This window comes from Limulus polyphemus, unplaced genomic scaffold, assembly GCF_000517525.1.
Source record: "Limulus polyphemus unplaced genomic scaffold, Limulus_polyphemus-2.1.2 Scaffold173, whole genome shotgun sequence".
Lineage (NCBI taxonomy): Eukaryota > Metazoa > Arthropoda > Merostomata > Xiphosura > Limulidae > Limulus > Limulus polyphemus.
In genome coordinates this window covers 125854-139422 of record NW_013665783.1, presented here as the reverse complement: position 1 = coordinate 139422, position 13569 = coordinate 125854, and the positions used below count along the sequence as shown (strand labels likewise).

Here is a 13569-nt window from a genome sequence, read left to right as displayed (position 1 = left end):
ATAGGATACAGCTTAAAGTAAAAACTATACTATATGTGACACTAAATGCAGAGCTTAAACGTTAGTCGTGTTATTCGTGTATAGGATACAGCTTAAAGTAAAAACTATACTATATGTGACACTAAATGCAGAGCTTAAACGTTAGTCGTGTTATTCGTGTATAGGATACAGCTTAAAGTAAAAACTATACTATATGTGACACTAAATGCAGAGCTTAAACGTTAGTCGTGTTATTCGTGTATAGGATACAGCTTAAAGAGAAAGGTGTATGATTTGTGACACTAAATGTAGAGCTTAAAATTAATAATTTTTTATTCTTCTATAGGAAATTCTCAACTTTCTCGAAGAGAATTTTCACAATGTTCAATAAGAGTACGTTGACCCGTTGATGTTTCAAGAAAAGTTTTCTGTAAATTATTTCGAAATGATATACGTATGTTTTTGGCGAATCTCTTTCATTGTTTGTTTTGTTGTTGTTTTTTGTAATTAAAGAGTGATTGGCGTGTGTTGTGTTCTGGAAATAGCATCCATTGTTTCGTCTTGTAAATAACATACCAGATTTATAACTTTTAATCGAATTTGAAAGGTGTAACTTCTAGCGGTTCATTTTTATTACTTGTAATAGAAGCCAAAACTACAAGTTTTTAATGCGTTTACTACAAAACAATTAGTATTATATTGCTTATATGTATAGAAACAATACAACTGTAACTTTTTTTTTCTCTGACAACTTGCAAACCTAACTCTTGTTTTTTGAAATAATTACGAAATTTATTATTTAATCTGTACAGAGAAGCACTATAGGATGTTATGATATTGTGAACCTTAGTATGTACAGAGAAGCACTGTAGGATGTTATGATATTGTGAACCTTAGTATGTACAAAGAAGCACTATAGGATGCTATGATATTGTGAACCTTAGCATGTACAGAGAAGCACTATAGGATGTTATGATATTGTGAACCTTAGTATGTACAGAGAAGCACTATAGGATGTTATGATATTGTGAACCTTAGTAAGTACAGAGAAGCACTACAGGATGTTATGATATTGTGAACCTTAGTAAGTACAGAGAAGCACTATAGGATGTTATGATACTGTGAACCTTAGTAAGTACTCTCACGCACCCTTTAGTACACACAAATACTTTTGTACAGCGTAAGTTACCACGTGTCTCATTACAGTAAAGGAGAGGAAAACTAACAACGATTTAAACTTAAGTGCATGAAAACTCTGATAATGAACTAAAGCGGAACAACAAGCCGAACAAACTTGTGGAAGAATTTAAGTTGGCAAGTATTTAATGTAATATTAGGGATACACCATAGGATATGCTGTTAAGAATCCCTGCAGGTATCGTAAGATATATAAAAGTTTCGCCTTTTCGTTTCTTCTTTTAGCATGTTCAGAAGTTCGTTACTTCTCCACATATGACACCATCATGTTCATTTGTATTTAATGACACTCACTTTCTTCCCACAACAGTAAATCTTACTCCCTTTAGTGCCATACTCCCGAAACAGCAATTCTTACTCCATTTAGTGCTATACTCCTACAACAATAATTCTTACTCCTTTAGTAGTATACTCCCGCAACAGTATTTCTTACCCCATTTAGTGCTATACTCTCACAACAATAATTCTTACTCCATTTAGTGGTATACTCCTACAACAGTAATTCTTACTCCTTTAGTGCTATACTCCAACAACAATAATTATTACTCCCTTTAGTGCTATACTCCAACAACACTAATTCTTACTCCTTTAAAGCTATACTCTCACAACAGTAATTCTTACTCCCTTTAGTGCTATACTCTCACAACAATAATTCTTACTCCATTTAGTGCTATACTCCTACAACAGTAATTCTTGCTCGTTTAGTGCTATACTCTTACAACAATAATTCTTATTCGTTTAGTGCTATACTCCCACAACAGTAATTCTTACTCCTTTAGTACTATACTATCACAACAGTAATTCTTACTCCTTTAGTGCTATACTATCACAATAGTAATTCTTACTTCTTTAGTGCTATACTCTCACAATAGTAATTTTTACTCCCTTTAGTGCTATACTCCCACAACAGTAATTCTTACTCCATTTAGTGCTTTACAACTATAATAATGTAATTTTGTTTTGCTCTTTGAATCACAAAACGTGAAAACTTCAAATGTTTAATATTGTCCGTTTATATTACAATGTTACATCTTATTAAATGTATTCCAACTTGTCGGAAGATACGTTACGTGAATTCTGTTTTTTTTTTCTTTGATTGACTAAAAAAACTATAATGTCTGAAACAACTCTCGTTTCTTTTATCTTAAACTCACTATTTTTGTTCATTTAATATTCCTCAAACTTGTTTATAAAATTTAGGAACTTTGTAAACCTTGAATATTTCATGTTAAAGCTCAAACTCTTGTACATGAACACCATGAGCAGTATTTAACCAATACCTTCAGCTCCATCCTATATTGAAAGTATCACACATTTTTGTTGCAGTTTTGGGGCTATATCTGTAGTGATTTATATCTCGGGGGTAAAACACTGAAATTGGAAGAATGTAACATTAGTAGGCTGTTAACACACATGCTACGTTACGTTCCAATTCTACTTGGACCTTTGCTTGCTGCTTTTAATTTTTAAATGACTTGAATTAGTTGAGATAGGATTTACTAGCTGCCCAACATGAATTTCCTACTAGCCAAATACATGCTTCTAATCCTCCAATCAGAGTTATGTTTAGAAGCACCTAGTTACTTCTGCAGAACTAATCTGCCCTAATAAATCAGGCCACTGGCTAGCAGGAAGCGTTTGAGAGCGTTCTTGGTGCTTATGCAGCTGGAGCGCGGGAAGACTATTTTGATACGATGTTTGGGGAGGGGGGAGACGACGAAAGGATGGTAGATATGCGAAACGCAGTTACTGAGAGAGGTCATGTCACGATTCCTGGATGACACGACAATTACGATTTGAGTCTGCATTTAATCTTGAGTCAATATATTTCCTTGCTTATATGTTAATAAAACAATGAAATTATTAAAACGTTTATATTATTATTTGTATGACGCTGTAATCACGCGGAGATAGGAAGAATGATAGAAAATAGCCATTAATGGTTGATTGTTATTAATATCGATTCCCCCGCTGGGACAACGGTAAGTCTACGAACTTGAAAGGTAAAATCCGGGGTTCGATTCGCTGTAGTAGACAAAGAAGATACCCTAGTTTGACTTTGCTCTAAAACACAAACAAGCAAGCTAATAACGAATATAATAAACAGTGTGGACATCTTGCACTTGCTATGTTTGGACTTTTTTGTTATTACAAGAGTTTCCGCCATGCATTCCATACTATATTTGTGTCATTCATGGAGTGATGAGTTATGAAAGTCAACGAATTTGCCCTACAGGGTGAGATTATAGCGAAACCTAAATTCGTAATGTTCTTAGCATGATATAAATGTACAACCTCTGCACATTTCTCATGCTTACACTTGATAATGTCTACTCGCTGCTCCGTTCCCAACTAGATGACACTTTGGTTCAGATTGATCGCAATTATTACTTGAAATACAACCAAATTAGTATAGTTAGCGTCTTTATTAGGGAGTTTCCTATACCTCACCTTTATATGTTGAATATACCATATAATACGGTCAGTATTATTCAGGCAAGAAATAGTAGGGTTTGTTAAAGAATAATGACTGGACAGTGGTCAGTCAATTACTTGGTAGGTAGTTCGGTTTAAAAATGATGACACAAAAGCGTTCAGAGGGCCTTTGCGCTTGCGCGTTATCGCTGGCAGGCTGGCTGTCAGTAGTGAAATAGACCGCGTAAGAAAACATGTGAAGCACGTGACTGGCTCCTTGTTTGTCTTGGGGAAGCGATCGAGCCGATATGACTCCTGGCTGAGATTAACAGTTAGAAGATATTTGAAGCTGCACGTGATAACGAGAATTTGAGCCGTAAACAACAGAGGGAAGTCTTGCCAGACTTTACTGCTGTTTCTAATGTTTATTTCCAGAAGAGAATTTGGTCACGTGACGTAGCAGGCCCGTGTTTACGGTGTATTTTATTAGGGTTTGGCTAGTATGAATCGTGAAAAAAAAATACATTTTTATATCGTGAATAGCTCAGATGCTAAGATAAATTATTTTTGAGATATTATTTAACAGAGGAAGAAAAAAATAATCTGGAATAGCTCGGAAGCTAAGATAAATTACACAGGCCTGCGAATTTAAACTTTATAAAAGTTGTTTTGGTTTTAATAACACATTTTTCATAATTCAGCTACGCAGGTTTCGAAAATAACCTTTTTTTTTATATCGCGTAAAAATTTTTTACAAATCGGGAAGAAGAAAAAAGCTCTTACTTCTACCAAATTATTATTTCGTTTGTCATAATGAGCATTTTTATCATTCTGTTTGTTAGCAAAAATACAAATCAACTGAAGAAAAGGGAAGAACATTGATGTCAAACAAATATGCATCCTCATTCATCCTGATCTTTTTTTGTGTGTGAAATCTACGTCTTTCAGTCTCAAAACTACGTATTGTGGTCTTTTTTTATGTATTGCGTTATGGAGTTTTTGTGAAAAATCTGCACCTGATGGAGAAAAATAGATATCATATTCGGATTCAACGTACAGGAATTATTGTAGAACATGTAAAAATTTCAAGACAATAAAACCATCGCAGACCCGTGTTACTTTTGAGATATGATTTAACAGAAGAAAAAAAGACACGTTTTATATCGGGAATAGCTCGGAAGCTAAGACTCGGTAGTAGATAATCTTCGTGAAAGATTCACTGTAGCGCTACGTCATCAGATACGCCCGGCATGGCCAGGTGGTTAGGGCGCTCGACTCGCAATCTGAGGATCGCGTGTTCGAATACCCGTCACACCAAACATGCTCGCCCTTTAGGCCGTTATAAAGTGACGTTCAATCCCACTATTCGTTGGTAAAATAGTAGCCGAAGAGTTGGCGGTGGGTGGTGTTAACTAGCTGCCCTCCCTCTACTCTTACACTGCTAAATTAGGGACGGCTAGGACAGATAGCCCTCGTGTAGCTTTGCGCGAAATTCAAAAACAAACAAACGTCATCAGATAGTTTTTACGTAGCTTTGGTTAAAAACACCTATGCCCCATGCGTGTTTTGACCGAACACAGATATTCAGTATTTGTGAAAATTATTAGTTATTGGCACATACTCAAAGCATCTATAACCTCGCGAATTCTTTAAATATATTCATGCATAACACAGGAAAAATATTTGGAGATAACAGATAAAGTTAAGCTACTAAATACTATATTATTTCATCGTAGTATAGGTGTAGGATGAGTTAGAATGAACAAGACACAATCATTGTCTTTTCTTCCAAGAATAATAATTACTCATTAGGGACAAATGTACTACTAAACGAAAACCTGTTCTTATCATATATTTATAAGTATAATCTATTATGTAAGTGTCCTTTAAAATAGCTACTGTTTTACCATACATAAAGAACAAGAAATATTCTTGCAACAAAAAATATTCGAAACTTGTAAAGCGAACTTCGTTGTTAATTAATATTTTTTGTTACTGTTCTAATAAAGTTAAAAATAAAAAAAAATGGTTTGTTTAAAATCCTCTGAAGTTTTTGTGAAACTTTGATTATTTTCCTTTATGTATGGTTTTTCTCTGTTAGTCCATGACATGGTGGTTAGGGCACTCTGCGGGTTCGAATCCCCCGTCTCGCCAAACATGCACGCTCTTTCAGCTGCGAGGCGTTATGATGTAACGATCAATCCCACTATTCGTTGGTAAAAGAGTAGTCCTATAGTCTTTTACTGTTAAGTTAGGGACGGCTAGCACAGATAGTCCTCGTGTAGCTTTTTGTGAATTTCATAACAAACCAAATCAGTGCCGACGAGGCCTCTCGCTTAATATCAGGACTCATCAAGCCGGCTCGGATACGATAGACAAAGGAATGGTCTAAGCTCTGTTTATAACATCAACTTTCTAAAACAACGACTGTTATGGTGTGATTTATATTGATTGATTGGTGTTAATTGTAAATATTTTCAGTTTTGTTTGAATCATTTACAAATCAGATTTTTTATGATAAGAATCAATAACACAATAATATATATTTTACTTCTGACACTGACTATTTATTTTTATTTGAATTAACTTTACTGTCAATTAGCACACGAGTAAATAGTCAGATGAAGTTAAGGCATTTGGAAGAAAATTTTTTATCAGGGTGTAGATTTTGCGAAGTTTGAGCGTTCAGACAAAAGAAAAAAAAGAGAAAACTTAATTCTTTAATGCACATACATAACGCGTTTGTTCTAATTTCAGTTGTTTCCTTTTCATGCGTGGTGCCATCTTTTCCCAGTAAATCATGGAATGAGGTCCTGCTCACATGCTTAATTAACTAAGTAATCAAATACTGAGAAAGGCGACCCGGGGCAACATTTACCTCAAGTTGTTAGAAGGTTTGTTTACTTCAACTTTCAACAATAGGAACATTCTTTTCAAATGTGAAGTGGCTTGTTTTACACTAGTCGTCTTTTTCCAGCCATGAATCGACCTAATCAGAGCCCGTGTTTGCTGTTACTGAGACTTTTTTTTGTCCTGTGAAATTGGGTGGTAGTTGTTACATTTGTGCACAGAAGCAGCTTAAGTTATAATATGTTTCCGCAGCTGACCTTTTGACAGCTTCGCCGCTTCTGGTGAAGAATTCCCGAATTCGAGTGAAATAGGATGTCATAAAACACTGAACCTTCCACTGTTAGTTGTCTTGTTTTTTTTTTTCATTGCTCAACCATTGCACATGGATCACAAATGTGATTGGCGAATGAAACATTTTCCGTCAGCACTGATAGCAGTTAAATTTGTGGGTGACCTTCGATGCACCATATGCTGGGTGATCTCTACTTCACCCCACATCCTTTCCTTCTCCAGGAGTGAATGATGGAGTACGTGAACTAATTGATGTACTAAGCAAAATTTGGTTCACCAGACCCACGAGAATAAACCCTACAATCCCTGTTGTGTATTGGAATATATGCCCGTATTTCTGCTCTATTTTTATATCTTAAAATACCACACAAGTTCCAGACTTGTACTCTATCATTTAACGATTAGAGTATTTTAGTAAGATACACGTGTTTTGTTGTAATCCGTGGAATGCAGATATTGTAATACTTTCGTCAGTTACAAATCAGCAATATTGCGAGCTCACAGAAGACGATAATTTTTTTCGATTACATATAAATTAGTAATGGTAATCCAGGATACGAGTCTATGGAAGCCAATACTTTTGTCAGTTACTTATAAATTTAATAATACGTTCCAGAATAGGAGTTTTCAGAAGGGATACCTTATTTCTTTAATTACAAATTACATATTAATTACTAATGAAGTTTCAGGAGGAGAGTCCACGAACCTGATTCTCTAGCACATTTTTGTGTGTTTATAAACAAGAATCAAACACAAACATATCGGGTTTTATTATACACCAAGTTATCAAAGCACGAAACTTCATAACATGGCGTAAATAATCTAAAACGTTTTAGATGCATTTTTTCGCGTGATGAAACAGGATATCTTTCGTATTTCACCGTATATTTAGAAATGACTGTTTTTGTTGTTGTTTTATGTTAGGAAACACAATCAATAGTTTGATGAATCAACATATTGAAGTATTTGGCTTCAGTTAGTTCGAAAAAAAAATCAATATTAAAAATACGTAGTAACTTTTATTGTACTTCTTTCTCATACAGTAGTTGCCAACCCCAATGTCTCAGCGGTAAGTTTGAGGGCTTGTATAGCTAAAATAGGGTTTTGATACCCGCGGTGGGCAGAGCACAGATAGCCCTTTGTGTAGCTTTTTGCTTTACAACAAACTTATCCAATAATAAAAAATTGGAGGCATTCTTTTTTTTTGAAGGATGCATATATTTTATCTAACGCCCCCAAAAAGCCATAGGAAAAGTAATCTTATTTGTGTCATATTAGATAGCATATGTTTTTAACGTTTCCTCTAGACTGAAATAAAAATATCAGATTTTTCCTCAACACCAAAATACAAACGGAAGGAATAAAATTACATATCAACATTAACCATCGTTTTAAATATTCATGATTTCTTAGAACACTGTAACCACAAAAATATGGCAGCTATCTGGGCCTTGTGTTAAGGAGTAGAATAGAATGATAATATATTGTTGATCGTAAACCATTTGTAAAAATTACGTCATGATTGACCCTGCATGGCCAGGTGGTTAGGGAGTTTGACTCGCAAGCTGCGGGTTCGAATTCCCGTCCCACCAAACATGCTCGCCCTTTCAGTCGTGGGGGCGTTATAATGTGACGGTCAATCCCACTATTCGTTGGTAAAAGAGAGTAGCCCAAAAGTTGGCGGTGGGTGGTGATGACTAGCTGCCTTCCCTCTAGTCTTTCACTGCTATATTAGGAACGGCTAGCGCGAAATTCAAAACAAACTAATTATCTCGATTCCGCTTACCCAGAATGTATTTCATGTATAATTGTGTTACGTAATGTTTATTTATCAATTTATTTTATGATTTTCAAGGAACGCCAGTCAACAGGGTTCCGATTATGGCCAAGCAGGTATTGGACCTATATGAACTCTACAAATTGGTGGTTGCAAGAGGAGGTCTGGTGGAGGTTATCAATAAAAAGATATGGAGAGAAATCACCAAGGGTCTCAATCTTCCGTCTTCTATTACCAGTGCTGCATTTACATTACGCACGCAGTAAGTCACGCCCTCTTCTGTTTTTCAATGAATTTAATTATGGTCGGGAAAAATATACTTTAAAAAATTAAATCTTCTAATGTATTAGGCAATTGAAGTAAATTTAGATATTCAAATGTTCAGATAGTAACTTTATTTTATATACATGAATGAAAGCAAATCAAGATCTGAATATAGACCAAGAATTTATAAGCATGCACTGACCTAACCAACAAACGGTTTGGTAAATATGCCATCCGGAGGTTAAGACATATACAACACCAGATATATGATTTTATTTATAACATCCGCCAGAAGGATCATGTAATAAATCGCCACTGATTTTTTAACAAATGCACAACATTTAACTAAAATTACTCTTACGTTTTTTTTTTAATTGGTGCAGGTTGTTGGAATAGACTTTGAATTTACTGAATGAAAAATATACCCATGAGTCACCAAACCGTTTGGGATGACTAAAATTATTATTTACTAAAATACTTTTTATTTTTAAAAATAAAATATTAACATTTTAAGATTATTTTTGAAATAACACAGTATTACCTTTAATATATATATATATATACATATTGCGTGTCCGTGAAGACTACACATGTATCTTTGGTAATTTCAAATGTTAAATTACTAATCTCACGTAGGAATGATCGAGAAATCTTACCTTTGCAAATATGAGATTGAAAACTGCTAGTGAAGCATGGGAAATAGTTAGTGTCTCTACACACACGCGCGCACATGAAAACTGTTTTTTCTATAGCTGTTGTCGGAATTTTGAAAAATATGAATATGATACTAGTTGTTGCAGATTTATGACTCGAATAGCGACTACGCAACTATTACAAAAGTAGCTTAGTTATTAACACTCGCAATCCCATTAAATAACTGCTCCATCTGTCTTAAATACCATTTATCCTAGAACTAGGCCCGGGATGGCCAGGTGTTTAGGGCGTTCGACTCGCAATCTCCGGGTAGCGGGTTCGAATCCCCGTCACACCAAACATGCTCGCCCTTTCAGCCGTGGGGGCATTATAACGTGACGGTCAATTCCACTGTTCGTTGGTAAAAGAGTAGCCCAAGGGTTGGCGGTGGGTGGTGATTACTAGCTGCCTTCCCTCTAGTCTTACACCGCTAAATTAGGGACGGCTAGCGCAGATAGCCCTCGTGTAGCTTTTGCGCGAGATTAATAACAAACCAAACCAATCCTAGAACTTTATAGATTGGACTAAGACTATCATAACCAACACATCAACAAGACGAAGTACAAATCTTCACCATACATTGTACCTTACTAAACGTAGTGAACACCAAAACAACTAACTGTCAAAGATTGGTCCTTGATCAACTTAGATATCCCCTTTTGCTGAGTTTGTTTTGTTTTCTTGTTCATTAATTTTGTCTCATGGCTGTTGTATGTCGGTTCATGACGGTTATAATCCTCTCTACTGATAAATCTAATGGAATTAATTTGAAAATAGAATTGTATCGTGTATTAAAAATGCCTTACCTTATAACTAAAATTATTCACAATCAAAATGAGGCTGCCATCCGCTTGTTTTAATCAAGTATCACCATACGCTGTAGTATTATGACACGCATGTCGCGCCATCTATTATAGAACGTGAACAAGATTTAGACTTTTTTTTTTTTAAATTAATTATTTCCATTTCTATAAGTTGTGCTCTTAAAGCTTCAAAGTTTACAGTACAGAAGGTGTGCAGGAAATGTCTGCCAGTGACAACTATGATATTTATGTTTTTTTTTTCTTTGCGGGGGGGGGGGCGTTTCTTTGACAACTCGTGGAATTAGTCATCTCACGAAAATTAATATTTGGGGAAAAACTACACATAAATCTGCTAAAGTTGTTCTCGTCTAGTAATCACCAGGCAACAAAAGGTTTCGAGCGGGCGCATATGATGTTCCACTTAAAAGACCTAGCGGTAATGTTTAGAATAATAACTTGTACAATAATTTGATCCTATTGATCGTATGCAAATTTTACGGAGGAAATAAAAGTATTTGACGACTCCCCCTGTAGGGCACTTCGGGACTAGCCTTAGGATTTCAAAGGCACAGCGGCGTGTCGAATCTCCTTAATTACTTGCTTTGTTCTAATTCCGCTGCCGCTAGCTGGTTCTTACCATTATTTGGAGTTACAGACATCGGAAGAAAGTGGGTGGTAGTTGGGTATAGTGATTGGTTGTCCCACGGGCTAAGCCCGGAGGTTTCTAGGTTTAGGGAAACTCCAATAAGACAATAGAACAAAGAAATGGAAGAAAGAAACGTACAAAATTATAGATGTATTTGTGTATGAGGTTCTGAACTAGTGTTTGATTTTCGGCTGTAACCCTACAGATGATGATGTTGTTCAACGCATCGTTTTCTTTCATTCTTCGTGATTGTACTAAAACTGGTGTTTAAAGTACACTTAATACCCAAAACTGAAATTAAATATTCTGTTGTTGCTGTTTTTTTTTCCTTCTTCTTCTTTTTAACAGGAAGTTGCGTTACAGTCTTCCTGCTCGTAAAGAGCAGTCAGATAAGATTATCATGAAAAGTGACGTTAATCAGGGTTTATCATTCAACGAAGTTCACTTTCACAAGAGAAAATTCATATATTATAAACAAAAGACAACTGAAGCAGTCACAGTATTTATGTCACAAGTTTAAGTTCTCTAAGGATTATTCACCAATTTTAACAGATGGTGGTTATTGAGTTCCGAGATCAAACGCACGCCATCACGTCGAAAAGGGGCTTTTTTTTGTAATTAAATACCATGCAACTTTGAAAAAGAAATTACCGAGATTTATGCACGTTTTTCACAGCTGCTACTTTGATCTTTTTACCAGAATATGATGCTTTGAGTCTCCTTGTAAGTTTACTTTTGTTTGATATCGTCTAAAATGAAAATAAACCGGCTTTCATGATGTTTAATGATCTTAGACTCGTGTTCTCCAGCGTATGTTTTATTGATTTCGGAAGAAGAATACGACATCAAAATGTCGTATTATGGGAAATTTATGTTGTCAAAATATATATTACAAAGGAAAAATAACCAGACCGAAAGACTGAGATATGAGTTATATTAAATAGCAGTTTTTTGTTTGTATTATGAATCATAGGGTTTATCGGGATATTAAAGATCACGATCGGATTAATGACGTTACGTAGTATACTAAGATGAGTCATAATCACATCATGACATACAGTAACGAAGAATTACAAACTGGAGTGTCCCATAATTCTCGGTAGATTGTGAGTCTGCTGCCCTACGTTGTTGAAAATTCTAATTTGATTACAAAGTAGAAGAAAAAAACTCCAGGGATTACAATGACGTCGCCAGGGTATGACTCACCCAATAGCTTGTTACATGAGTAGTAACATGTTTTACATATTGTCATACATATAGTACGCAGCACGTTTCCTTTTTGTTTAAGTAGCAATGTAAATTTAATATTCGTTTCGTTTTCTTTACTGTACGTATGAAGGCATAAAATTCATAACTGGATCATTAAAATAAAATGCGCATGCGTGCTATTTTTTGTAGATTCTTTAGCAGTTCCGTTGAAAGACTGGTAAAGGCTTATGAATAAAATATAAATAAGTAAAAAGTCCCGAATGTAGTATTAACAAGATTATTAAAAATTGTTAATATAAAAGGGGGGGGGGAATGGAGATATTCACAAAATTACAGAAACAAAATAGGTAGCTTAAAGTGAAAATTCAATCACATAAAAAATAAACGAGCAAAACTAAGGTTTGAGACATAGTATTAACATTATTTTCTCAAGCTACAAATCTCTATTTTGACTCTAATAGCCCCCCCCCCCCCAGTGGCACAGCTGTATGTCTGCGGACTTACAACGCTAGAAACCGGGTTTCGATACCCGTGGTGGGCAGAGCACAGATAGCCCATTGTGTAGCTTTGTGCTTAATAACGACCAACGAACTGTTTAATGCTGGAGATTTCCATTTCCCGCATGAACACTACACAGAAATAAGTACAGTTATACACTCGTAAGTTGTTTCCCAACTCGATCATTGATTGAGTAACCAGATTATCCTTTGTAAACTCTGTGACGGCTAATAACATTTAAAGCTTCTTGTACCAAATATTGGGACAAATAATTAACACTAGGTAGGCGTAATACACGTGATTCTGTGACTTTCTAGCATGCGCGTTAAACTTCCTTCTCATTCGTGTAATGTAAGGAAGCACATTATGCTAATATAATAATAAGTTGGCAAATAACGATTTATAAACATAATGATGTGATTTGGAGGGGGGGGGGGCATAATACATGTTTGGACAAAATAGTCTTCGGTCTTCTTGGAGAGCACACCTGAAGAAACGTGTGGTATGTTCTCCCCAAAATAAATCACTTTATTATGCTTTAAATCGTTGTTTGCCAACATATTATTATTATCTAAAGTAAGATAATTAACACACAGACTCCCTTAAAAACTGATACCTGTGTAACGCTTACAACACTTTTCGTGTACTACCAATTTTAATTTTATACCTAAACAGGGCCATTTAAATTTAAATATTCGAGGGGGATTGGGTGTTCAAGCCTGACCTTGTGACTATAAACAGTGTATATCTTACGATCTAACTTTAGTAATATTTTCACAATGCGATAAATGTCGACCACAGTTCAAGTAACTTGTTACCACGAATACAGTCGTTATGTGGGACTTATTTCATTTGTGGTCAAAATGTGGTACTGGCAAAACTCGCGTTACTTCGCATGTCAACAAATTGGTAAGCTCCTGTTATTTTATGATTGATTTAGACACCAC

The 13569-nt window shown here is 35.4% G+C and overlaps 1 protein-coding gene across 3 annotated transcripts in view; it reads left to right on the top strand.

Annotated features, from left to right (window-relative positions):
• LOC106478017 (AT-rich interactive domain-containing protein 3C-like) overlaps positions 1–13569 on the top strand; it is a 103011-nt gene that overhangs the window by 74691 nt on the left and 14751 nt on the right. For all 3 annotated transcript variants that reach the window (XM_022381539.1, XM_022381540.1, XM_022381541.1), the window contains one exon: positions 8588–8771. In XM_022381539.1, coding sequence (XP_022237247.1) covers positions 8588–8771 — 184 coding nt within the window. The remainder of the gene's footprint in view (positions 1–8587; positions 8772–13569) is intronic.